The sequence below is a fragment of the Argiope bruennichi genome, chromosome 10 (assembly GCF_947563725.1).
Source record: "Argiope bruennichi chromosome 10, qqArgBrue1.1, whole genome shotgun sequence".
In the NCBI taxonomy this organism is placed as follows: Eukaryota; Metazoa; Arthropoda; class Arachnida; order Araneae; family Araneidae; genus Argiope; species Argiope bruennichi.
The window spans coordinates 32,138,078-32,165,373 of record NC_079160.1 but is presented as its reverse complement, the minus strand read 5'-3'; the positions used below and the strand labels follow the sequence as shown (position 1 = coordinate 32,165,373).

At 31.0% G+C, this 27,296-nt stretch overlaps 1 protein-coding gene across 1 annotated transcript in view; it reads left to right on the top strand.

Moving 5' to 3' along the window:
- The window catches only part of LOC129988112 (beta,beta-carotene 15,15'-dioxygenase-like), a 70,872-nt gene that overhangs the window by 31,567 nt on the left and 12,009 nt on the right, over positions 1 to 27,296 (top strand). Inside the window, exons 2-7 of the mRNA XM_056096241.1 lie at positions 4,028 to 4,164; positions 13,258 to 13,382; positions 15,439 to 15,580; positions 17,386 to 17,539; positions 24,268 to 24,476; positions 26,569 to 26,811. Coding sequence (XP_055952216.1) covers positions 4,028 to 4,164; positions 13,258 to 13,382; positions 15,439 to 15,580; positions 17,386 to 17,539; positions 24,268 to 24,476; positions 26,569 to 26,811 — 1,010 coding nt within the window. The remainder of the gene's footprint in view (positions 1 to 4,027; positions 4,165 to 13,257; positions 13,383 to 15,438; positions 15,581 to 17,385; positions 17,540 to 24,267; positions 24,477 to 26,568; positions 26,812 to 27,296) is intronic.

The following is a 27,296-nucleotide window of genomic DNA, read 5'->3' as shown; positions in this document are numbered from 1 at the left end:
TGAAATTTATATTTTGCCTTGATATTATTAAGGTACAAATGATTTGAAATAAAAAAAATATTTGTAATGTATAAAATATTACTTTTAGAAGTAATTTTGGAGGAAAATAAAATTATTTTAGATTTGCTATTTAATTTTAATGATTCGCTTTTACATTTAGCTGATTTTCACAACGTGTACAAGAACAAGGATAAGATTACATCGCTGTTATATCAAAACGTCGCGAGTTCGTATTTTTGTTATAACAGCAGAGGCCTTTCGCGACTGATGGCATTTTGTTTTTGATCTGTATGTTAAGTTCTATATGATAGCTACATCTGCTCTCAAATTGCTGCATATTTACCAAAAAGCTAGCCTTGCATAGATAAAAAATTCTGTCGTAAGTCAAGTTGTTGAATTTCGTATGCCAAACCTGACATACGGCATTTTGATTTAAGAGACAATAAGTGAATTTTTGTTCTATTTGCTATGAGAATTGAGTCACTGTTATTAAATAATTCACCATTGGAGAAAGAGTGAAATCTCCTAAGTAACTGGTTTGATAGGTCTTATTACCTACATTTTATTTGCGGTCATTATGCAAATTAAGGTTGCAGTTAATTATCGAAACATGAACTCGTGTGCACAAGTTTGGAGGCTTTTTTTTAATTTGTGTTCCAGAAATTTTTTTATAAACACATACATACCACATGCCCAATAAATAGTTCTAAATTGTTTTGCTTATAAATTGAAATTCTTCGTAATAAGAGTCATTAAGTATTTTTGTTTTCTGCATTATCTTGTAGCATAAGAGATTTTATTAAATTGTTATTTTGATTTTGAAACTCGAAACATTTCTCATGTGACCTGGGCACTTTCCAAATACGAATGTTTACAGTCCAGTTTTGTCGTATGTTTTCGGGTTTCGTAAGTTTTAATTCTTTTATGTATCGAGGATTAAATTAATCCTTAAAGCTATAAAAGTGGAAACTGATTTTTTTTATGGGGAAAAAGAGAAAGTAGACTCATTTTTCATTATGTTAGAGTAAAATTTGGAAGCAGGTAGTCAGCCTTTCATGTATAATGCTATGAAAGTGATTCTGAATGTAGTCTCCGTATGTTCTTGTGAAATAATTGAATTCAATCTTGTTTTTTTTTTGTTTTTTTCTTATTTCTAAATAATTCAAACATCAACAAAACATTGTGTTAGAATTACTTTCACTTAGACCATCAGTAAATAAACTTTTTTGGGCTATTAGGATACGCATTTAAATGTAGCACAAAATTTGGAAGGTGTTTTCCAAATTATCATTCAGAAACTTTATCCTTAAAGTCTAGTCTTTTTTTTAAATATTCATCTGTGATATTTTGACGTATAAATTTTGTATTCATTTTTAAGATATTATAAAAGCAATTAAAAATAATGAGTGAAGTGGCTTTTTTTTTCCTATGATAATTTCCTTATTAAGACTAAGAAACTCAAATGAATAAATGTCTTCGGCAATTTTCATAGACGTATCTTAAACGAAACAATGACTTATTTAATCAAATTGTCTTTAAAAAAAGCTACTGTAGTCGCCTCTTATAGTGATCGCAGATGTAGCATTCTTTTATATTGATCAAAATTTTGAACGGAATCTCCCTATCCAAATACCCAGAACATTCTACTGTAGTGTTTGTAGCGATTCGCTTGTAGAGATCAATCGGGTAGAAAAGTCCAAAACCGAAGTATTGGAAATTTCCCACCTGTTGCTTAATTCATTGCTGACATGTAGAAAGATACTGAATTTGTAGCACGGAGGAATGTTAATGCGTAAATGAAAACGATGTGGGGAAGAGGGAGGCAAAGATTATGCATTGAGAAATCGCTTGCTCAATGCCCCCCATCTGCTTTAAAGTGAGAGAAAAAGATGGCTTGTGAGTAGACCATTGTTTCTTAAGACCGAAGACTTTAAAATTATTCCAATAGCGTGCTGAATATTTTGATAAACTTCATTTATGAACAATTTATCCAATAAATGCTTGATAATTAAAAAATAAGTTAGTATTTAATACGCTTTCCTAAAAAAAGTTGAAAAAGGTTCACATTTATTTCCTTAATTCTTAACATTGTATCGATTTTTCCTAGTTTAAACTCAATGAATAATGCGAATTATGTCTGGCAGTTTTTTTCTGTATCTTTGTATTACTCCAAATTTGTTTTTTAAGCATTTTGGTTGTACTGTTCATTCGGATGTAGCGATCGCTTTGGCTTGGACCAAAAGTGATCGCTATAAATGAAAAACTGTACATCAATAAATCTTTGTTCATCCAAAAAGATAATAGAATAATTCAACAAAAATCAGACAAAATTAAACAACATATTTGATCTTCTTACTAAATACAGATAAATTGAGTCTGTTTGTGTATCTTTAAGGAAATCATTTTTATAACTGAATTAAATGAACTAAATTTCATTCACTAAACTTCGAGGTCAAAGTTTAGAATGATTACAATGCTTTCTCTCGGTGCATTTCATATACGTGAAAATAAAAACAAAATTTTGAAATAGCCAAGTGATAAAGTGGACGCATAGGTTCCACTGACTAAAAAGGAAGAAAATAATCGGGTATTATCTTGCCATCTCTTTTTTGCGACTTCATTGCCACTTCTGGAACCACGCCACGTTCGTAAGGCTTCATTCTTTTCATATTTTAAGAGTTTTATTTCTTTTATAGGAAACCTTTATGGATATTATTCCCTCTATAAGTAATTCTATGACATTGTTACTTTTATATGGCACCAAATTATAAGCACCTCAATTACTTAATGAATTTAAATTGTCACTTTCAAGACAGATTTGAATCAATTGCAAAATACAAGTCAGGATGAATATACAGCATTGATGTCAAAAGCCTTTATTATATTTCGAAGAATAACTATTCTTTTTATTTTTATTCTCTAATATTAATAGTGTCAAAAACAGAAAAGAAAGGAAAAAGAAAACTGGAGATTTTGATAAAAATTTTAGTCATCATAGTCCGACAAACACTTTTTTGAAATTAATTAAAAAAATCTTTGAACACGGGTCGGTTTATGATCACTATAACTCAAACGTTTCAGTTGGCCTAGGGATTTCGTATGCGGATTTCTTATAAAATGCGGATTTTATATAAAATGTGTCGATTTATAACAAATTTCAAGTTAGATGCATTCAAAGGAATTTTTTGATTGTGTAAGTTATAGCAGTATATTATAAAAAGAAAGCTACTCGATGGATAGAATTTTATTTAGTTTTAGCGTCTAGAGCCATATCAAATTTGTCATAGTTGACCACCTCTGTATGAGTATTCTCATTTATGTAAACACGTATACAACTAAAAAATGCAACGATTTAGATTAAAGAAATTTGGAATGTGATCTTGTTACAAAAAATTGTAGTTCTGTGCCAAATATTTATTGGTCGAAAAGAATGTCGAAAAAATCATACTCGTTATTCTTCGCTATACTAAACGAAGAATAGAACTCTCGTATCCTGAAACAAAAAAAATTTAAAATAATAAATTAATGCTTGGGCTTTGAAGCACATGTCAAATTTCCTCCAGTTCGGACAAAAACATACACATTTTTATATGCAACATATATTTATGTGCGATGTACATTAATCTTTATAAATTATTTCGAAAGTATTTATTAAATTATCAAAAATCTTTAAGTCAAAATTAAAATTATGGAAGTGTGAGATTCATATGTAGAAACATTTAGAGAAATTAGAATCGCAATTGAATTTATTTTAATTTTTGTAAATATAATTAATTTTGGTAATATAAAATATCCCAAACATTTAATATAATGAATGCTTGGAATATATTGTTACTTGTGATATTAATTGGGGTTTTATAGAATCTTCAGATTGTCTATTGCAATTTTATATTTTCTATATTTAGTATAATTCATAAATATTTCTTCTCAAATCTTATTTCAAATGAAAAATAAACTATTATAATTTTTTTTTCTATAAAAGTCAAGATTTGTCAGCAATTCTAAATTCTGCCTTCTCTTTATACAGGAAAGATACCTGACTGGGTGGAAGGTCAACTTTTTCGACTGGGGCCTGCCAAATGGGATTTCGACGAGGATTTCTCGCTCAATCACTGGCTCGATGGCTCCGCACTCATGTACAAATTCACCATCAAGAAAGGACACGCAAGTGACATTAACTATTGTTTGATCTATTTGACTGTGTAAACGAAATAACCCGTTAAATATGATTGTTAATTATATACTGCTGCGAAAAACGCGCTTGCTATGATGGTCGCTTGTTAGCCAGGCTATATTCTCTTCCCAATGATAGATTGTTCAAAATTTGATAAGCATTTCTTGAACGGGTCGGGGCAAGAGAAATACCAAGTCACATTTCTAAACTTCTGAGATATATCGATTAGAAAGTTAGATGAAATATTGAAATCAAAATAAAGTTGTTTCTTTTGCCAGTTTCTTAGTAATACTTGAGCTATTCTGGATAACAATATGACATTACTATAATATTTTCTTTATAAATTAACTGTGATCGTCGAAAACTGTGTCGCTTGGCACTGTTTTAGATATTCAATCATTAGATTTGATAAACGTATGCTTCCATATGACTTTTCAAAGTTAATAAGATAGTTCTATTATTTTCTACAATTCAAAATAAAATAACGGAAGCTATGAAATATATTATTATAATAATAATTATGCAAGAGAAATAATCCAGCTAAGGAAAAAATAAAATACATAACACGCCATGAGCTAAGATTTTGGATTTTCAACATTTCCGCAATTTCCCTATTCCTTCAGGATCATCAACCAAGTTCTTGCAGTAATTATAGTAGATTGGTGGAATGTAATCCAGAAGTTTTAAAACATCTTTAATTTTATTTTTCTGAATTTTGTTTGCATTTTTTCTTTCTACAAGTTAAAAATAATTGCATTTGCAAACAATCGAGCACAATTAGTAACTTCAAAACTTAATAAACTAAATAAAATTTAGTGCATAGGTTATTGTACATTTTAGATGTAAAATGTAAATTTTTATCAAATTTTGAATGAAATATGTAAGAATTGACCGTATATCGGACTGTACTTCCTTCCACATTCATTAAGTGTAATGATTGAAATCAATGAAATTCGGTAGGTAATGTGATGTCTTGATCTAGACTGATCAAATAAAGAAGCAGATTTTCCAGACAATTCTTTATTTCACGGCCCTATATATACAAAGAACAACTCGTTCTAATCTTTGTTAAATAAAATGTTATTTACACCTGTAGTAGGAGACACAACAGTCAAAGTCGAAGGCTTTCTTGAAACTCAGTTGGTTCTCGGACTCCGAACTCGTTGGCGTAGTTCAACAGTCCGCCTGCAATTCGCTTCTTTTCTCCTAAAAAAAATCTCCGCACTTTATTTCGGTGACAATCTTCGCCTCTTAATTTACATTGGTCATTTGAGCTCTTTCGGCCAATCGGGGTTCAGCAATATGCTCCCTCAGCGGCGCCAGTGGGTCGTGGGAAGGTCCTTTTAGTAAAGCACCTTTCATAACTGACTATTCTGGAACACGGAGTTATCATAGTCCTTTCACAATGAGAAACATCTAGCATCCAGATGTTTGGACACCCCTTTTTTTTCTTTGAAGGTACTATCAATACCTCTTGGACGAGGAATTCCCCATGTGGTCTTTCACTAATGAACAGATGTAGTCGCTAATGAACAGATGCGAGACCACCCAGATGAAAAGATCCACCATCTGGCTATCTCGAGGAGTTTAATAATTAGCTGTAACGACACAGCTGGCTGTAAATGTCTTATCAGTACTGGGAAAAGGGGAATGTTACAGTAATCTTCTGACTACAGCTTCGTGTCAGAGATTGCTTGCAATCTGGTATAGGATATAAATATCCAAAATACTTGCATGGTTGATCCAATAAAAAGAATAAAATCACCTCGGTGATCTGAATTTTGCAATTATTGTTCTCTAATACTATGCAAGGCATTCCGACCCTTATCCATGATCCGTAACTTTATACAGGCGAGAGAGGAATAAGACTTTTTATTGCAGAATATGCTAAAAACTTGAGGGGGGGGGGCAATTCCTCTTATTAATTTCTGGTGTCTGAAATATGCATAACATTTTTCCACATTTTGCGTTCTTGTATATGTAGTATAGATAAAGTATAGTAATCAACAAAAACTCGAATTCGAGATTTTGACGGACCTCCACGTTTTAGACCCGCGTTCGAAAAATACATTTTTAGAAAGTTTCTATCTGTGACAATAACTCCACGACGCTTAGAGCTAGATGGTTGAAATTTGGTGTGCAATCTTTACACCGAATTCGAGTAATTTACACCTAAGAGCTAGATATATAGAATTTGGTACCCAAATTTAACATATATAGTGTAGACACCTTTTAGTTTTTGACAGATCCCACTACGTGTTGAATGTCTGTCGGTCTGTACTTTCAGAAATATAAAAATAACTTTTCTCAAAGACGCAATATCTTAAATGTATCGAATATGGTATGGGATTTTGTGACTACAAGTGCAGTTTTGAGTCAAATCTTAAATTAAATCTGCTGAGAAAAGTATCTTAAACACAAATTAGATTTTGGTGTAATGTGATGTATGTTATAATACTAAAGTATGGCAGAGATTAATCGCCAAATAACTCGCCAAGGATAACGCAATAGATTCAATAAAAATGCTAAGTTGATGCCAAAAGTTAATATTTCGAACTACAATTTCAGGTAAAGCGTTTTCTGGCATGACAAATTTATTAGAGTGCTTGAAAATTTTGGGAAGATCACTCCAGCTGGTTTGAATTATGCTAATTCGACTCAAAAACAAATTGAGCCAGAGTGATGAAATTTAATATATTATTTTGCTGCAAATTGTCTTCCAAAATTGAGAAAAAATTCATGAAAGGGGTCTAAGAAAACATACCAATAAGATAAATCGAAAAAGGAAAGTATCTGCGAGGATGAAATTTGACATAAGGATTTATATTGTGAATCTCAGCTATTTATTAAATTTTTATCAAATGTATCATAAAGAGGACAATCTGATTTGCGCAATCAGATATGTGAAAGCGGTTACGCAAGGTCTTAGATAATATAATTTGGCACAGGCTTAGATAAATATAATTTGGTATGCGCTCTTGTAATAAACTTGTACATTTTTGTCCAATTTTGGATCCAATCAGTGAAGGTATGCTGAGTTCCTTTCATTATATTACGAAGCACAAAATGCATCCGTGTCGCTACATGTAGCAGTCGAAGAGAAAAGGCACTCGCACTGACAGATTGCTATGATTTTTAAGAATTAGGCGGTTTTCTCTCGACACTTCCTCAACGCCACTATTCGTTCAGGGAATGGGGGCCACGGTAGTCTGGTGGTAAGGTCTCGGCTTCGGAACTGAGGGTATTTAGTTTCTATACCCGATTCCACAGAAAAGACCGTCGTGTAAGCGGGTCTTGTGCGCGTTAAATCCGTCGGGGGTAAAACGTCCTCCCACTGGTGGGGTGTGGAAGTTTGGAGAGGGGGTTCTGCAGGCTCAAATATCGTACTCGTCATCTGACCGTGGTTCAGAATTACGAAGTCAATCCCTAAAATAGCCCTAGTGTTGCTTTAAAATGGGACGTTAATATAACTAAACTAAACATCGTTCAGGGGATGAAGAGAATATTAAAACGGAAAAGATGATAGTTTGATCCTCTTATTCCTAAAATCATTCCAGTTCAGTGTATCTCATAACAATGAAACTGCCGAGTTTCTCTTTCGAAGATAAAAATTTCCTTATGTCCTTCAAAGAAGGGATTGATATAAAAAAAAAGACCTTTGTTAGCAGATGGCTATTTAGTAAATATATGCTTGGACACTCTTTGAGAGTTTTAGAAAACCTCCTTGGCCCCCAAAACCATCTGAGTAACGAATAAAGCATTTGTCATGGTTATTCAATCCCACTGAACGAAAGAGGAAACCCGAGTAATAATTTCTCGGGTTTGGTCACCTGCTGTATTTCTGTTGAACGGGCATTTGGAGTCTATCGGTATTCATAATAAACGAAAAAATGGAGAGAACACTTCCACAAGTTCAAATTACTCTTAACAATATTTTCTTGAAAAGCTATTATTAAATTAAATAATCTGTTAATTTAGTTTTATATTTAAATGTGTCAATGTACAGTAACAAATTGAAATCATGCCAAATAATACAGAAAAGAATTACTACCATATTTTTATAAAATTATAGCCTTGTTTTTTATATAAATTTGATAATGAATGAAATAATTTTGAAATGAATATGAATAACTTTAATTTAAACATCAGGTCAAAATATTTAGAATAAGACTTAGCTGATATGTTCAGTTTTATGTAAAAGTAAATGCCAACCCTGCATATAAAATTTTAGTTTATTGACGCAAATAGGAAAAATGAACACTGTAAACCATTCTTTGATTTATAAAGGTAAACTTAAAAAGGAGCAAATTTAGGAAGGTGTAAATATTTTACCTGTAAAAATGGTTGAAAACTATAGTAGCAATCAGTCATGTTTTATTCATGACGAATAATATTAATCGATAAATAAAATTAAATCAAATTTTCAATTGGTTTAAGTAGAAAACCTTGCAAAATCACGTGTTTATCTACGTGTTTATCTACGTGTTGTCTCGTGATCCTGCTATCTTCAGTGTGAATATTACTACGGTTATTTCTAGCTATTTTGCTCACCTGCTATAATGCGCCATCACATAAAAATTACTCACTTTTTTACCGAGATTTTTTCTTGCCCTTCAATGCATTTCAAGGTTGTTTCATTAACATTTAATCCTTCTTAAGCCCATTTGCATTCACAGCTGAAATACTGTATTAGATACGACTTAGAAATAGCAACTAGCTGACATCACTTCGAAAAGTTGCGCGGTGTTAGGTGGAAATATTTTTATTTACTTGCCACCTAGGGCGCCACGTGTTTCACTGTAAATATTCGTTGAGTAATTTCCAATTAAATCTCTTGTGCATAAGTTAATATTCATGAATTCCTCAAAAAATATGTTAAGTATCCGATTGTGAAAGACATCATCTTCTGCTTACACCATTTTTACTGTTTCGTATACGTAGTATACATAAAGTATAGTAATCGTACAGCGCCAACGTACAAACTCGTATACATTTTCCTTTATTAATAGTTAACAAAAATAAATTATTTTATGAAAAGATTAAAGATGTTTTACATTTTTTTCTGTTAATAAGTTAAAATAGTGATCTATTTAATTATTTTTAATTTCAAACCTCGAAATCCTTTACTCCTCATAAGGTATCCTTGAAATGTTTTTAAGTCGTATATCACCATTTACTCTACGTACTTTAAAATCTATTTCTAATTCAAGAAACTGCTAAGAATTGGTATGATGCGGACTGGAAGGTTATATACCCACCCCGTCAATATCAATCACTTTTTCATAGCATCATTTGAATTATGGCCACTGAATGGGGAGGGGGGGGATATTTGAAGGAGCGTAGAAAAGGGAGGGGACTAGTGGTGTACTTTATCAAGGTGTTTACGAAAGAATTTGGAAGAAGGAAGTGATTGAGAATTATGGGTGGAAAACATTGGAGTGGGAATGCCACACCCCATTGGCACATCTGGAGTGATCGTATGTGATCGGCGTTTCGACGGATGTAGTGTGCTTCTTTAGTGGATATTCCACAGCCGGCGATTATTGGCACTTATCATACTTCCTTGTATTCTGATGGATGCGCGTTTTGAGAGGATGACAGTTACCATGCACGAATTTTTCTGTTTTTGGTTGCAAATCGATTGGGTTATGGTAATATCTTCCACTTCATTTTGGTCCTGTGGTAAGGTCTCGGCTTGTGAGCCGTAGGGTTTCAGATTCGAGACCCCATTCCCCCGAAGAACCGCCGTGTAAGGGGGTCTGTTGCACGATAAATCCGTCAGGGCCAAACGTCCTCCCTTTCGTGTGGTGTGGTGTAGAGAGGGGGTACCAGCTCGTGTGTCGTTCTCGTCATCTGACCGCGGTTCAAAATTACGAGGTCCGTCCCAAAATAGCCCAAGTGTTGCTTTAAATGGGACGTAAATATAACTAGACTAAATCCACTTCATTTCACTTGGCTGCTTTTCAGGCTTGTTTATAATTAGGAAACATGTCGTACAGAAAACCGCTAACAGAATTCAATGCGATTAAAATAAATATGGGCGATGAAAATTGGCAGCGACATCAGCTACCACAAAGATTTAATTGATTTGGAGTCTCTAGTAATATTAAGGACAGAGTGTTGCGTGTTCACTTCAGCTTGATACCCTAGAAGCAGCAAAACAATGATCAACAATCCAAAAATGAAAAACTGAGTACATTGGATACAGGACTTTTAATTTCAAATAATAACAAAGATGTGTGTGTTATTGGGCAAGTCAGACCAACTGCTCTACAGCTAACTAAATTGGCACTTATATACTTCAGAAAGAGAAAATTTACACCTCGGAGTGATTTTTTTTTTTTCATTTTTTAATGAATTAAAAATTAAGCTAAATTTATTTTTCAGCAATAATTTCTGAAAATATTGCATGTTTAGTTTTATACCGTTTAAAATTTTTTCAAAGAATTTCTTTTTAATGATACCAATTTAATAGTTTGAATTTTTTAAAATTTGACGTTACAATATCGTTAAATTTAAAAAAACTGATAATCCAGACAATTACGTTTTGAACAACGCGATGATGCGACACATTTCTTTTAAACAGGTTCACGTAAGGAATGAACAAAACATATACGAATGCCACAACTCTATTCTGTATTTACAATTTATTGCTTAAAAATTATTTATTAACGGTATTGGGGCTATGAAGTTGTGTCTAAGAGATATAATTGAAATCAAATGCAACCAGTATCATCCGGCTAGTTTCGAACATATAGCGATTAAAACTCTGTACTATAGTCATAGTAAACGGTTAAAAATACTATTGTTTAAAAAATTGTACACTTTGCCCATTGTCTGAACATTATGCATACGGAAAATATAGTTGAAAATATGAGTGCATATGAAATGTGCGGGAATTAGATTCCATATTTCACTCCATAAATTGACTTAAGACAGAATAAAATATTTTTCTATAATATAAAAACAATTTATGCAAACTTTGCATTTTATTCATTTTGTTATTGGTAGATAGCGAGTAACCTTATCCATGACATTTGAGGTTTTGCCAGGGTTATAAATATTTAATGGAAAAGTATTATTGTATCGTATTGAGTATTTATATTGCACTTGACGGTAAAATGGCGTGAAAAAAAGGGAAAGTAAAGCTTTATTTAACGAATGAGTTTAAAACAATATCATTTACCAATTCTACTTTTAGATTTACTACTACTAATTCTACACCTTTGTGGCAACAGTAATCAATAACTTTCCGGTTTTTTTTTTTTTTTTTTTTTCTGCAATGGAAATTTTTTTCTCTCGGTTAGCAATCGTCTTAGAAAAGCACGTGTCTTGAGAAAAGCACGTGTTAACTCTTCCTTGCCTTTTAAAAAAAAAGTAATGGGGTGTCCAGTGATATCATATACAGAGGGCGAAAAATGGACGAAGACGAGAAGCTATCAATTTGAAAAGAAAAGCTGATGATTAACGTCGAAACATGAAAAACTAGATCAATATTTAAATATTAGAGATGAACAAAGACTATTTACATTGTAGGAGTTTTAAGTCGGAACTAGTTTAAATAAATTTGCAGGTAAATCTGAAAAATGATATGAAATCATGAATTAAATCATTGTCAAGTGATGCTCAGTCGGAGATTCAAAACGATGTAACAAAACTATATAAATAAAAAAATGAGAATTTATGTAGATTTTTTACTCTAATAGTGAGCTAGTTTATAAACCTTCATAGATAGGGAAGTAATTACATCATCATTAGGTCTCTTTGAAACAGGGTGAGCTGAAATCATTTTCATCTATTTCTGGGCAATCCCTTAAATGTCCTCATATCTTCTCTGAAAGATGTTAAGAAAGAATTAAAATGAAATCGTTACATGATCGAAAATCAAGGACCGTTCGACGAGTCTCTTTGAAATTTGCATATTTTTCTTAATATATCTGGATACTTTTAATCATATAATGATATAGACTTGTCATAGCTCTACAAATTAATTTGTAAATCATTCAAGAGGCGTGTATTTCCAATTGGTAAATTATTTTCATTGTTTTGTTTCAGTCAACTGATATACTGCTTAAGAAATTACGATGTCTAACTTTTTTTATACATTCCACCAATGCATTTAGGTATTTAATTATTAATAGGTTTTTATTAACTCGCATTGCTCTGCCTCTTCGGGAAAAATTTTGCAATCGATTAAAAATTGGCGTTACCGACAGATGGCGCGTTGTCAAATCATTAGCTCATCAAAAAGTTAATTTTAAATCAGCGGCAAATTTTACACACAGAAGAACTAAAAAAACTAAAAACAAGTAAAATTAAAAAATTAAAAAGGGACCAAAAAATGGACTAAAATTATAATTTTCTATTAAACATTCTTTCTCTAGTCTTCTCCTTTCAGGACAAACTGTATGTGGTTACAGATGTGCACGGGGCTAAGAGAAGTTATTTTATATTTTAGTCCGCCTTAAAAACGTGATATATTAATTTTTATTTAAATTGTTATTTAATCAAATTTTGAGCAATTTTTCTTGGAAAGAATTTACTCTTTTCTTATTAAAACTGATCGAGTTAGGAAGCTTTTAATCTTGAAATTTTAAGATAATCAAAGATCACCTCGTGGAAGCGCTACTTAGTGATCGGCGTATCTTCCTTAAAATAGGCGTTAAATGGTTTTAAATTGTCTAGCATTCAAGACTTCATTATTTGATCAATATTAATCGCAAAAGAATGCTTAAAAATATTATGTCAATAATATTTCAATATTTGAAATTTTTAAAATTTGAAGTAAATACCTACATCTAACTGTTTAGAAATTACCAACTGGGTCATTCTTAGAATTGATAGATTGCGTTTATATAATTTTTGATCAGCACAAAGTTATAGTAAAATTTAATTCAAATGGACTGAATAACAATCGAATTTTCTTATTTATATTAACTCCTTTCAACCTGTGTCATTCAAATCGAAATCTTGATAATAAATTGTAAAATATATAAATTGTGAATATATAGTTCTCCTATTTAAAATTTTATTTAAAAAATGTATCGACACTTTCAAACATGTAAATTTTTCATTTTATATAGGTGGATGTTATGACGAGATTTTTGGATACACTTGCATATCAAAAGATTTGTCAAATCAAGAGGCCAGTCTTCACGGAGTTTGGGACAAAATCGTACCCGGATCCATGCAAAAATGTTTTCTCAAGGTATTTGGAATTTTCTTGAAACTATATAATACTTTTTTCGCTTTTTCGTATACGAAACTTGGAAAATAAATAATAATAATAAACCATGAAAAAATTTTTATTTTGAGATTTTGACAAATTTTTATGTTTAAGTTCCAATCTGAAAAACATTTTTTAATTATGAACACTAACTCAAATTCTTTGAATTAGAAAACAAGGATGAAGATATGTGGTCTTTACACGAAATTTGTAGATTTTTTTTTTAAAAAAACCTTCTAGACGAAATCTATAAGAAATCTGATTATTCTTTTAAAGTGATCATAACTACAAAATATAAAGACCTAGATAAATGAAATTTGGTATACAGATTTACCGTTTTAAAATGTAAAAAATACCCAATTTCGAGCTAATTCCAGTAGGGGGTTGGCCATCTGTCTGTTTATTTTCGTATACATGCAAATGTGATGGTTCGAAATTGCAATGATTTAGACAAATAAAATTTAGCATATGATCTTGGCTATAAAATTGTATTTTTGTCAAAATTTGATTTCCTCGGTCTATAAGACTTGTATGAGTTGTCAACAGCGGTTTCTCTTGTATTCGAAGTTGTAAAAAAAACTCTAAGCAATTCATTTAAACAAATGTTGTAAAAGTAATGCAATTTTAAAATCATACATTAGTGTACATATCCAGATATATTTGACGTTATTAGTGTTTAAAATAAAATGCCTTTCCGTTAAAAATTATGAATAAGTTACTAAGCAACGGAAACCAACAATACCACAAATGCTTTGGTTTTTATTTTCTGTCTTACGTTTTTATAAATTTATATGAAATATTTCATAGTTCTTTGAAATAGCCTAATATAGCCGTCAAGATTTTATATTAGGCATATTATCCCAATACTTCAAATGAATAATCATAACTAAATAATTTCTGAACTACAACCTCTAGATATAATAATCGTCCATATGTGATAATTATGAGAGGAGAGCTTTACCTTTCAAATAAAATCCTAAAATGTCTAAAAGGAAATATAAGGCTTCCTACATCCAATTTGTTGATCGAGCGAAAATTTAATATACTTCGGTAATTACATTCAATAATAATTTTTTTATAAAATTTTACATGAAAGTATGCTGTAGAGTGCTTTGAATACGAGCGATTTTTTTATTAACTTTATGTTCGTTTGAAAAATTTGGATGTATCTTCATTTTTCGATGGAAAACTTGTATTCTGTTATCTTGACTTTAATCTTTAGATTACGGAATTTTTAAAACATTTTCCATTTAATTTTTCATCATGACACTTTCCAAATATAACAAATGTATTCTTCTATTTTTCTCTATCGGTGTTTAAGAGCTAGGAGCAAGAGTTCATAATGAAGAAAAATAAAGTTGTTATGCGGCGGAATCCCATTGCCAAAAAGAAAAAATGTTTTCTTATGAATAAAACTTCATTTTTATAAATTATAAGCAAGCAAATGTACGGTGTAAACGTAAATTTAACTGAAAGAAATTATTTGGATTTTTTTTTAAATTTCTATCATTTAAATGTATAATTTAATGAAATTAGTAAACATTATAATAGAGTATAACATGCTTTGCGTTCTGTTAAGATGGAATTTTGTTATAGATTTTTTTTATTCACTTTTTGACGCGCTAAAACTTTGAAACTAAATTTTGGTCACATGCATATTCTTGAGTGAAAATACACTATTTTACTCTTTTTTAGAATTTAGCTATAAGTTAATTGAGTTTCTACTCCCTACGATGGGTGGTCCTAGTAGCGACTTTGAGCTGATTTCAAGGACCAATAATATTTCTAAAAATCAGAAAATAATTAAAATAATAATTTCTATTGCAAACGTAATAAATGTTTTTAAAAACTAATTTTTAAAATTTATTTTATTGATTCAAAAACAGATTTATTATGCATCGCATTATAATATGCTTTTTATATTAAAATAAAAATTAATACTGCAATTTATTTCTAATAATCGATTTATAGCATACCGTAAAATTCGATTTAACATAATCTTTTTTTCCTAAGCGTATAACAATATTATTTTTTCAAGGTATTTTTCAAAAATTGTGCCATTGGAGATGACCGACAATGACATGGCGAATGTTTACCTGTTGGATGACGAATTGTATGCATCTTCCGAGACTTGCCACATTTGGAAAGTGAATCCTGAAGACCTCAAATGTGTCAAGAAGGCAAGCCGTCATTTTACTTAAAAAGAAAAAAATATTTTCTTTTTCATTACTTGTATGGCTTATTATAAGAAATTCATTAGTTTAATTTTTTCTACTTTTTGTAAATAATCGAAGTTAATGCATGCATTCAATATCTGAAACTTTGAGTAAAGTCTTGGTAGTTAGCACTATACCTTAAGTCTTGCAATGATGATGACTAGCGCTCTTGATAAAACAATGTAGTAGTTGATATTTTTGTGCTTGAATCAGGATTTTCAGAGACAGATTTCGATACTAGTTGACTATTACTTAAATTTTGCTTACTCTAATCTTGGACCAACATTAAATTTTTAACTTTTAGAGACAAGGCTTGTACTTCCATTTGAAACATTGCTTTAAATGTCTTATGGGGTGTCCATGCTTATCGTGCTCCGATAGCTAATTTCTAAGCCATTAGAAATAAGCATATGGTTTTATTTGTGGAAGTACTTTAAATGAAGAGAAGAATTGTATTTTACTTTGTTTGAGTTAAATGCATTTTTGAAAAAATTGTTTTAAACCTTTCCCAGTACAGTCAGCCATATTTACTAAATCTTCGATGCTCTGAAACAAATGAAGAAAAAGGCCCTTTTTATGACTAAAATTGTTCAAGTTATCTCTTAAACCTAAATAGGGGACTCTCACAAATTTATTGTGTGGCGTGGCGTCGAGGGGGGGGGGGTGCCAGCTCAGGTGTTGTCCTCGTCATCTGACAGCGGTTCAAAATTACGAGGTCCGTCACAAAATAGCCCTAGTGTTGCTTTACAACGAGACGTTAATATAACTAAACTAAACTCACAAAAAAAAGTAATACAAAAGTGCACAAGTTTAATTTTCACCTGAACTTTTAAAATCCCATTCTCGGAAACGGATTTATTAAGTCTGAAATCTAAAATAGAAATTTTCAATGCTTCATAATTCAATTAGATTTAGTCAGAAATGTTTTTGTTTTGTTTAAAATATTGAAGCGCCTAGAAAATTCACTAAATCTGACTAATAGAACCAGTAGATTGTATTTTAAAAAAATAACTGGATTTCGTAACTTTCTGAGAACTATTTATTAACTCAAACAACAAACGATTGAGAAGAAATATTTCATTCCCAATTGAAACTATATCTATTACTAATTTTTTAGAATTTAGTTACTGGATCACGATAAGAGTGAACACTTAAGTTATGAGGTTTGTGCGATCCACAAACATTGCGATGAAATGTATATCACTTCTTAGAGAAGTCTGTTCCTTTCAAGTTTATTCTTAAAATAATTTGGAAGACAAAATTAGGTATTTACTTAAATGTAACACTCAAAATGTAAGGATTGTATTTGGAAAAAGAAATAATCATGTATTTTAAATGGGAAAACTCAAATTGTAATGAAAGCCTTTTAGGGTATTTTTTTTTTAAAAAAAATCTCCTCCTTGAAAACTTATTTCACAAATTTGCAAGGCAAAAACGTACCGTTTACTCAGAATTTTTGTTATTCAGCCGGGCGTTTAATTTTTACCATTAATTTCGTTTCTTCAGTTTTAAATGCCAAACACTGCTATTTACAATTTTAATGCAATTTTGATTAAATTTAATTAAAACGATTTCGGAAAATAAGATTCACATTTTGCAAGCTTTTTATATTTACACACATAATTTGTATTCTTTGATGAAAATAAATGTCATCCTACAAATATTTTATTTATGTAATACCAGCTCTCTAAGTAGTTTAAATAAGTTCACATAAGTCGATTCATAGTAAAATTTTATTTTTTACTGACTTGCCTTGTGCTGTGTAACAGACAGATATAAAGGAACTGCTCTCTGTGAACTTGGCTAGCTCTCACCCCCATCACAGCCCGGATGGAACTGTCTACAACCTGGGCGCCAGTTATCTCTCGGGGTTACGCTATCACATCCTCAAGATGACTCCTCTTTCCCCACATTCTCTCAAAGGTAGGTTTGGTAAAATTTCTTTTAGGTAATTTGTCTTGGTAGCGGATTATTAAAAAGTCTTGTGGTATGGTTTGTTAACCTCTTCGCATACAATGATGTGCCTGACACGGAAATCGAATGACTGAATTTTTAGTTTTAAACCTGCAATTAAGATGAGAAATGCTAAAATCATTTATAAGCGCTTTGATATCTCAAATGCTCCTTATATTAAAAAATCAAAATAACAAATGTCCAAAACAGGATGTCATCTAATTAAGAAGTTAAATAAATTTGTATTTCAAGGGGTTATATTGTCCTGCTGAACGGCTTACAAGCCATTTTAAATTTTAAGTAAACACCCGACTGCAAAACTAAATTGAAAATCATAAAGAAAAGAAAACAGGACATAGAATCATAACCCTTTGCACACGGAAATATTACCCGATGAATAATCATTCATTTAATACATGGGCTCGTTTATTACACACACAGACACACACACACAGACACACACACACACACTCATACACACACACAAAAAAAATAATATAAATATATATATATATGCAACTGTTTTTAAGTTGAAATTTCCCTGAAAACATGCATATACATCTTTTTAACATTCTGTAAGTATTTTAAAAAAATTAAAATAAAATGTTAATGACGCACCGTCTTGAATGGTGACTGTGAGAAGACATTCGGGTGAAAAGATTTAAACATCTTATCTACTTTGTACTAGCTTTATTTCTATCGTTTTTTCCCTCCACATTTATGTTTATAATTAGAACCAAAGGGCCGGGATAGCCTGGTTGATAGGACGTTGGATGCGCGTCCCTTGGGTTGCGAATTCGAACCCCACCGGCCAAAGACTCCCCATGAGTGTGGTGGCTGGCGCACGTATAATTCTGCCGTGGTCACAAAGTCCTCCATGTCGAGAGTAATGTCACTGGGAGTACTGTATCAGGGGTGATCGTTCTGATTCGGGTCTAAATCACGATCTGTGGATGAGAGAATGCATGAATGAATAATGCATGAATAAAGGGTTGCAAGCATGAATAAAGTCCGCCCCAGAAAAAGAGTTGTGACGTGTGTGTAGTTAAGTCTTATTTTTGGCCCTAGATGGTGCTACTGAAAAAACAAGAGACGCACCCTTCGCTTAAAATCACTGAATTCTAAAGTCTATGACAAGTGCCATTAGAAACAACAAAATATGTTATGTTGTTTAAGTTACTAAATGAACCTCTGAATAAGTCTCTAAACTTTTATATAGTAATATATAAGTAATATAGACAAAGTATAATAATCATTAAAAAAAATTGAAATTGGAGGTTTTGATAAATTTCCACGGTTAAGACTTTCCTGAGTTCGAAAAACACATTTTTGAAAAATGTACGTCTGTCTATCTGTAATAAAGATAAATCAAAAACAATATTATCTAGTAGGAGGAAATTTGGTATATGAATTTTATACGGAATTTGTAGATTTCTGTCAAATTCTCTGCAAAATCCCCACAGAGGAAATCTACCTGCCTGTCTATTCAAATAGAATTGAATTTCCTACAAAATGAGGAAAGCTGTATAGACAAAATTCGCAGTATTAAAATCCATAGACTAGACACTTATCAAATTTTGAGCGAAAGCCAACTAGGAATTGTCCCTCTATTGATTGTAATTTTAGAAACATATAACTCAAGGTCACAGTGACTTAAATGTATCAAATTTGGTATATAATTTTGTGATTACAAGTATAGTTGTTTTTGTTTCAATCGATTAGATAAAACGCGTCTAAAACACAGATTTGTTTTCGGATAATATTAACCGCATGTCAGGGATTAATCGCCAAATAAGTCGCCAAAGCAAAGATATTCGATTTAAATGCTAAATTGAAGCCAAAGGTTAATATTCCATAACTATTGTATGCCAATGCTATGGAAGGGGCTCTTCGGGATAAACACCTTCACTAGAGAGCATGGGAGAAAATTTGGGGGGGAGAACTCTATTGGTTTATACATAGTAATTTATTCAATTTCTCTATTAATTTTCATTATTTATAGATTAATATCTATTAATTTTTATTCTAAAATATCAGTAGCCCGTCAGCCGCTGTTAAAATTAAAATAACAGCGTTGCCCGAGGAACACCACGTGGAGGTCGGCTATCAGAGTTCCTCGAGGGCTGCCCCCAAACACCCCGATGACTACATTCTGGGACAGCCCCGGGTGGTCAATATGACCACCCTCTCTCGTGCCTAAGTTATACATTCCATCTGCTTATCATGAATTAGGACTATTTGTAAATATGGTTGTAGTTCATTGATATACACTTCTTGATTTGATTGCTTTAGAGGATTCTTTTTTTAGTATTTTTTAGTGACAGATCAAATGTTTTTTGGAATAAGAAATGCAGTAGTTATATTATTCCTTTTGAATATTAATTAGATTAAACAACTGTCTCTTCTGAACACAATTAGATAGTTAGACTGAATCCCATAGCTTGGATGTGTGGAGAAGTTGAGACGTGGGAAATGGATTGATCTTCAGTTCTTAAATAAAAAAATATCTTTTTGAATTCTGAAAAACGCAATTGATTTCATTTTACATTGTTTCCTACTAAATTTATCTTCATTGCGGTTAATTGATTGCCAGATTCAGAATCCTTTTGATCAATTGAATGTTTATCGAATGGTTCATATCTTATTTCGAGTCCATAAAATGATTCAGCAGAATTTTGTTACTGTATTTAAATCGAGTCATCATATATTTTCTTCAAATCATCTATGGGTTGCTGGAATTTTCATTTTGTCGACAAGTTTATTAAATAATACTTTCTACGATATTATCATGAATTCTTTATTCTCTTTCTATAATTCCGAATCATTGGGATCATTATAGAATTGTCACAGACTGTAAAATGGACAAAGAATTGCTCATCAAAAATTCTATATGATTTTGTATATTTCAGTGCACTATTTTTTTAAAAAATGTTTAATTGTTCTTTCTTCATTGCAGCATTTTTAAAACCAATGTCTGCATCAAAATGACTTCCGATTCGAAGCAATTTGATGTCTCTACGTTCAACAAGTGTATAAATTCTTTATTGGTGAATTTTCTGAGTTTTCTTTAGTCCAAAATCCATTTTGATTCACGTTCCATTTTGAGTTTTGATCCACAGTTATTAGTAATAGGAATTGGTATTTCTGTTTAAAATAATGTAAAGATATTATGCAACTGCAGAATTTTCGTCTTCATTTCTGCATTGTGATTCTTTTTCATGCTATTCAAAGGTATTCTTCTAATTTTCTTAGTTCATTAAATATTTAACAAAAAGCAATGTGTATCATGAGATATTTTTTCATTTTTTTAGAAATAATGGATTGATTATTTCATTGAAAAAAATGCTATTTCAAAATATTGATTCAGAGATTGTCCAGCACACAGCAGATATTGACAAGAGGAATCTTTTCAGTCATTTGAATGACGAAAAGAGCTTTTAAAAAAATTTACGATATAATCAAGACTTAAAATCTGAATGCAGGCGTGTTTTATTGTCTTCAGGGCTATGATTCACTTTTAAGATGTTAGACAAAATATTATGATTCGTTTTCTGGAGTCTCGTTAATTTTCTGCCTTGAAATATGTAAATTAAATAGCCTGCTTGGAACGGGGAATTGGAGGCTCGCCGAAAGCAATGCGAATTTCGTTCTCGCGGTCGAGCCTCCCTCGTTCCATGGAGTAATACATCATGATCAGATACTGTTTTGCAGTTGCAAGGTCGAAGTCTGCCTCGTTAGGCTTTTCAATATCATCGCCAAAATCAAAGGTTGCAGTTGGTTTTTCTGCTTTAGCAGACTTGAAAACGGAAGCACTGAAATGAAATAAACAGCAAATTAGTGCATTCTAGTTCTCTTTAATTTTATTATGGAGAATTAGTAAATAGAGAAATATTAAACTTATATAATCTAAGCAGTATAAAAACTATTATAATCTAATTTAGACACTATTTTAAACTTTGTCAATACAACGTCCAGAAATAAGACAGCAGTCAATGGAATCCTTTATTTAGACAGTAATTATTGTTATTATGTAGTGAATACAATTAAAGCTTTTATTATGCTGTGCCATTTATGCTAAAAATTAGTATATCTGCAAAATTAGAGTTGAATTTTAAATTGCTAACAGTATAATGTTTGTTTACTGAAATTAAAGAACAGCAGATATATTAATTAACAGTCAAATTAGATTATTAACTCGTTAATATAATTACTTAAATTAGTATCTCTTTGTACAATCATTTTAATTTTTGCTATTTTCAAGACAGAAATTAAAACAGTATGTAAATAACATCATTTGAATACCGTAATACTTTTAAACATGAAAATTTTACGAAACATAAAGAAAGATTTTGTGTACTTACAATGCTCTCCGAATTCGTTTGAGCAGTTTAGGTGCCATCACAATCCAAAGTAGTTTTTCGGTACAAAAATCGCAATAAAATAACCAAATATCAAAATCGCAGTGAAATTCACAAGATGCTTCAGCGTCAGTGTCTTTTCACCAAATGGGCAGAAACATTGTTGATTTCGGCCAAAGAATATTAATCCATTGTTATAGTAACAGTTATCATCATTATTTTAGTTTGTTTCATTTTAAGAATTAATTGTTACAACAATGTTTAATTGCATTATTTTATACAATACTACTCGCTTCTTTCTGACATTGTTTATTTACAATATGGCAAAATATTTTTTATTTATTCATGTAAAAAAAAACTAAATGCAGAATTTTTAAATATCTAATATTCTAATTCAATCTAATTGACAGAAACCACTATAATCCGGAGTAAATCATATAAAAATTATAATAACGCTTCAAATTTGTTCATAATTCAATATTTTATTTATTTAGATGAAATAAATTCAACAGTCAGCTATAAAGATCATATGCTATTTGTTGATCGTTCAACTAAATAACCTAATGCAAATGCATTCACTGCTTGAAAAAGAATGAATAATATTTTTCAAAGACTTCCATCAAACTAGAACCTATGAAACAATTTCTTCAAATTAAAACCTATGTGTATATATAAAATGAGTATCTGTTGGTTAAATTATGTGAAAAATTCTTTACAAATCACAATCTTAATTAACTAAATTTCTTGAAACTGAAGTCTGTAAAACAATTTGCTTCGAATTAAATTCCTGGGTATCTATAACATGTATATTGAAAAGTTAAATTACGTGAAAAATTGTTTGTAAATCGTAAATTTAATTAATTTTGCAATTAATTTCATACTTTTTAAGTATTATGCACCTTCACACTTAAATACAAATTTCGAATTTTTTTACTATTTGACAAAATAAGGAAAAGAAATATCTATATAATTCGTAAATTCTTTCAAATATCTGCAAATCGTAAAAAAAAATAATTCATGCAAAAATAATGAATACGGAATTCTGAATATTTCTTTTGTCATATCACTTTTACGATACATAAATCTTCCCGAAGACTCTCCGTGTGTGGTGGCTGGCGCATGTATAAATCTATCGTCGTCACAAAGTCCTCCATGTCGAGAGTAATACCACTGGGAGTACTGGATCATTGGTGATCGTTCTTTGATTCAGGTCTAAATTACGATCTATGCATACTAGAATGAAATGCATGAAAAAAGTCCGCCCCTTAAAAAGGGTTGTGACGTGTGAGTAGTTAAGTCGTTCTCTTGGCCCTAGATGGCATGACTGAAAAAACAAGAGACGCACCCTTGACTTAAAATCACTGACTTACAAAATTAAGTGGGCTTGTCTATGACAAGTGCCATAAGAAACAACAACAGAACCAAAGAAATAGTTTAAGTCCCATAGAAAAAAAAATGTTTGCTTGTAGCCTCAAAAAAAATATTTCTATTTTTAAAAAAACTATTTCTAAATATGAAAAAACAGATAATTATCAAAAAAAAGTACAATATAATTAATTCAGTAGCAATAGTAATTTAAAAGTTTTAATTACTACAAAAAAACTTGCAGTTAGATATTATCATTCATTTTTGGTACCAAATGAAATTGGATGCAAATACAATTTTACTGTAAAACTGTTTACTATTTATTTTTTTTTATTTTTTTTACATATTTATAACAATTTTCTTTTTTACAAAGTAAATTTTCTAATAAAAATATAGCCATAAAAACAAACGAATTCGGGTGAGTTATTCTATTTCTTACAAACTTCAGATTTCCAGAGGAAATATTTCTTGATAAATTTAAACTCTGCATTAAAATTTCATATTAATATCAATTCAAAAACTTGCCTGCTAAATGAAAACAGGCATTTCCCTCTTCATGTCAGAATGTTTATCCAATTAAACGGAACTTGACATGGAGATTGTATCCACTGAAGTTCTTTTGTCTCTGGACCTTTTCTTAGATATATGAACGAATAACAAATTCTATAAAACAGCTTTTTGAATTTTTCTGATTTTGATTTCTTAATTCTTAAAGCATTTTTGATTTCTTAAAAAGAAAGTCATACGAGAAATATTATTTCAAAGCAAGTTTTAACATGCATATTTAGTCCATTTCTGATCACTAAGAATAAGATCAATGGAACATGGTTCGCAACTGTAGATTAAGGATCAGTAGTATAGTTTTGTTATGTTACTTTTTGCACATTCAGATTATATAGAGCTCTAGAAATGGTAACACTGTTAGAAATAGTCTCCTTTTTCAATTTTTGCAGTTCTCACTTTTGTTTGTTACAGAACCCAAAGGGTTTGAGCGTGCGTCCATTTTAACTAGTATCAATTCCAACCAGAAAACAAGTTTCAGCTATTACCACAGCTTCGGCTTGACGGAGAATTACATTTTGTTCGTGGAGCAACCCCTACTGGTCAATACTGTCCGGATGGCCGCATCGGGTATCAAAGGGTATAGTCTCAAAGAGTGCTTTGACTGGAATCCTGCTCAGAAGGTAAGCATTTCGAATAAACTAAATACGGATATAAATTAATAAGACTTTTGCTATGCAAGCATTTCAGTGTTTCATGATGGAAAAGAAACTTTTGCATCATCAATTTGACCATTCATCAAAAGCGTCCTTGATATTTCATTAGCACCGAATTTAGAATATTAAGCTATTTGGGGCCAAAAACAGTGTACTGAGGTTTCTCTTTTATATGAGCAAAAAAACTGCCCAACTTAATTCACAACACGTTTTGCACATTTTAATCTTGATATTGGGTTACTTCAGCATCTTCGTGAAGTGAATTGCATACTTATACCATTTTTTTAAAATTCAATCTCTCTGTATTCCCTTCCTTTAGCTGAGCAGTTTTGTATGCCCTAGTGTTGCTTTAAAATGGGACGTTAATATAACTAAACCAAACCAAACGAAATAAATCTTGTCTGTCTAGTTGGAAATTCGCCACTGAACCTAATATGGAAATTTTGGAACAATATTCTTGAGTTCAACGTTACAGTTGCGGAAATTTTAAAGTAATTTCCAAGTGTATTACTGCCAAAAATAAGAAGTGTCTTTAGATCTTCTACTCAAAATATGTTCTATGTAAATCAAAAACGTATAGCATATGCGTGTAGCTCATTTTTACGAGCTCAAAATTTCTTATAGTATAGAAAAGATACTAAATTCTAAACACTATTTAAAATATCAAATTGTTTCTTGTTAAGATAATAATTGTGTTGAAAAGTCGATTTTTCACGAAAAAAAAATCGAATATATTTATACATAATATTCTGTTTTTTTGCACATGTAATATGTTTTATGTCTCTTCTCTTAAAAATGCTGATTTTTATATTGGAATACTCTACGTTTTAATGTTACATCTTTTAAATATATTGCCAATTCCTAAATTTTGGTAAAATCTTATTAAGGAAAGTCATAAATTGAAATCTAATGTATATATAATTTTTTTGTATTTGGTATAATAACTTAATATTTGATATAATAACTCAATATATTGTCCGATTTCTGAATTACGGAATAAATCTAATCTTTTAAAATTTTTAGCTTTTTTAATATTTTATAATACGAATTTTTTTAATTTCATGTTATTCATCGAATTTAGCATTTGAATAGAAATGCAGCTTGTTCCTTAGTCCAGGGACTAGATACTATATGTAAATAGTAAGGCTTTGAAGAAATCATTGGATAAATTTCTAAAATCTTTTTAGCCCCCCCCTCTCAAAATCGGAAAATTCTCCCCCTCCCCCCCCCCCAAAAAAAAACTTCCGGTTTTTAATACTTTTGGTTTTTAATAAATATGGCTTTGTTTCATTTTTGAAAATTATTTTATGTAAAAATTTAAAAATGAGTATTTAATAGCATTTTTTCAAAAAAAAAAAAATTGTCCTGAAGGTAGTCGCATTCTGAAGGAAAATATTTTGCCGAGATTTTTCAAATTAATAAGTTGGCTTTTTTTAACTCAAGTTTCAAAGACATTGATAATTTAAAAAAGGCTGAAGAATTAGTGAGAAAAATAAAGACATAACCATTAGTATTCAGAATGCATGAAACAAATTGTCATTTCCAAAGAAATTAGGAAATACGTCAGTCAGAAATCTGATTCAGGAGATTGTTCAGACGTAATTGACAATTCAATCGACTTGCATCTGTTGGTTCGCTTTCGACTTGGATTTGAATGCGATAATTTCCCAAATTATTGTTAAAACACTATTTCTCCTAATCCGATATTTTTTCAATCAGTCCATTCCTTAGATCTCGCCATATATGAATTTCTCGCCCATTTTCCTCCTTGATTGAAGAATTAAGAGTCGACGATTCGCAAGTTCCAATGAAGTAGAGCAAATTCTAACAAGGGTACTAGGGGATATGGTTTGCTTTCCTGAGCTTTCTTATTTATAACTTTTTATAAATGATGGCAAAATGAAAATAGTTTTTACCCCTGAAGAAAGATACAATTAAAATAACCTCAAAAACTTATTAACGCCTAATTACGATTTTATTATAATGAAAAAGAAAAACGATCTAAATTTTACTTTCTATCAATTGTGGATTCTATTTATTAAACAGAATTTATTTTCAGACCCGCTTTCATCTCATCGATCGTGTATCTGGGCACGAAATCAAAACCAAGTATCAGTCAGAAGCGTTCTTCTTTTTCCACCACATCAATACCTATGAGGAGGATGGACACGTGGTGGCTGATATCCAGGCCTTCCCCGATCCAGAAGTGCTGGACAAGTTTTACATGAGCAAGCTTCGTCTCGGGGAATTTGATGTCTCTTGCCAGCCCATCTTCACAAGATTTGTATTGCCTCTGAAAACCGTGAGATTTCAAGACCTCCAGATTTTATTATATTTTTATCTCTTTACCTTTTATTGGTTTTAAATGAATTAATACATTAACTATCGTGCTTGGATAAGAAAAATTTCGTAGTGCGATTGCGAGGAAACAATGTTTCTTCTGGTTATGAGGCTTTCAGTCTATATGATCCATGAGGCCCTGTCGCCAAAAATAGTGCATGGCAGTTTACTTAATACATAAAAAACTATGTTAAGATATTTTTCAGGATATCATAAGTCTTTGGATTGAAAATTTTGACCTTTCAGCAATAGAATCGTAATGAAATAACCAATTTAACAGTTTTTAAAAAGAGTCAATGAATTACCTATGACAATGGCTAGGAACAGCCAAATGTCATATCAATTTTCATTTTCAAGTTCGTATCGAATTGTTTGAGATAGACACCAAAGAACATTAGTACATTTTGCAAACCTCATTATTAAATATCGAAGTGAATACTTATCGTT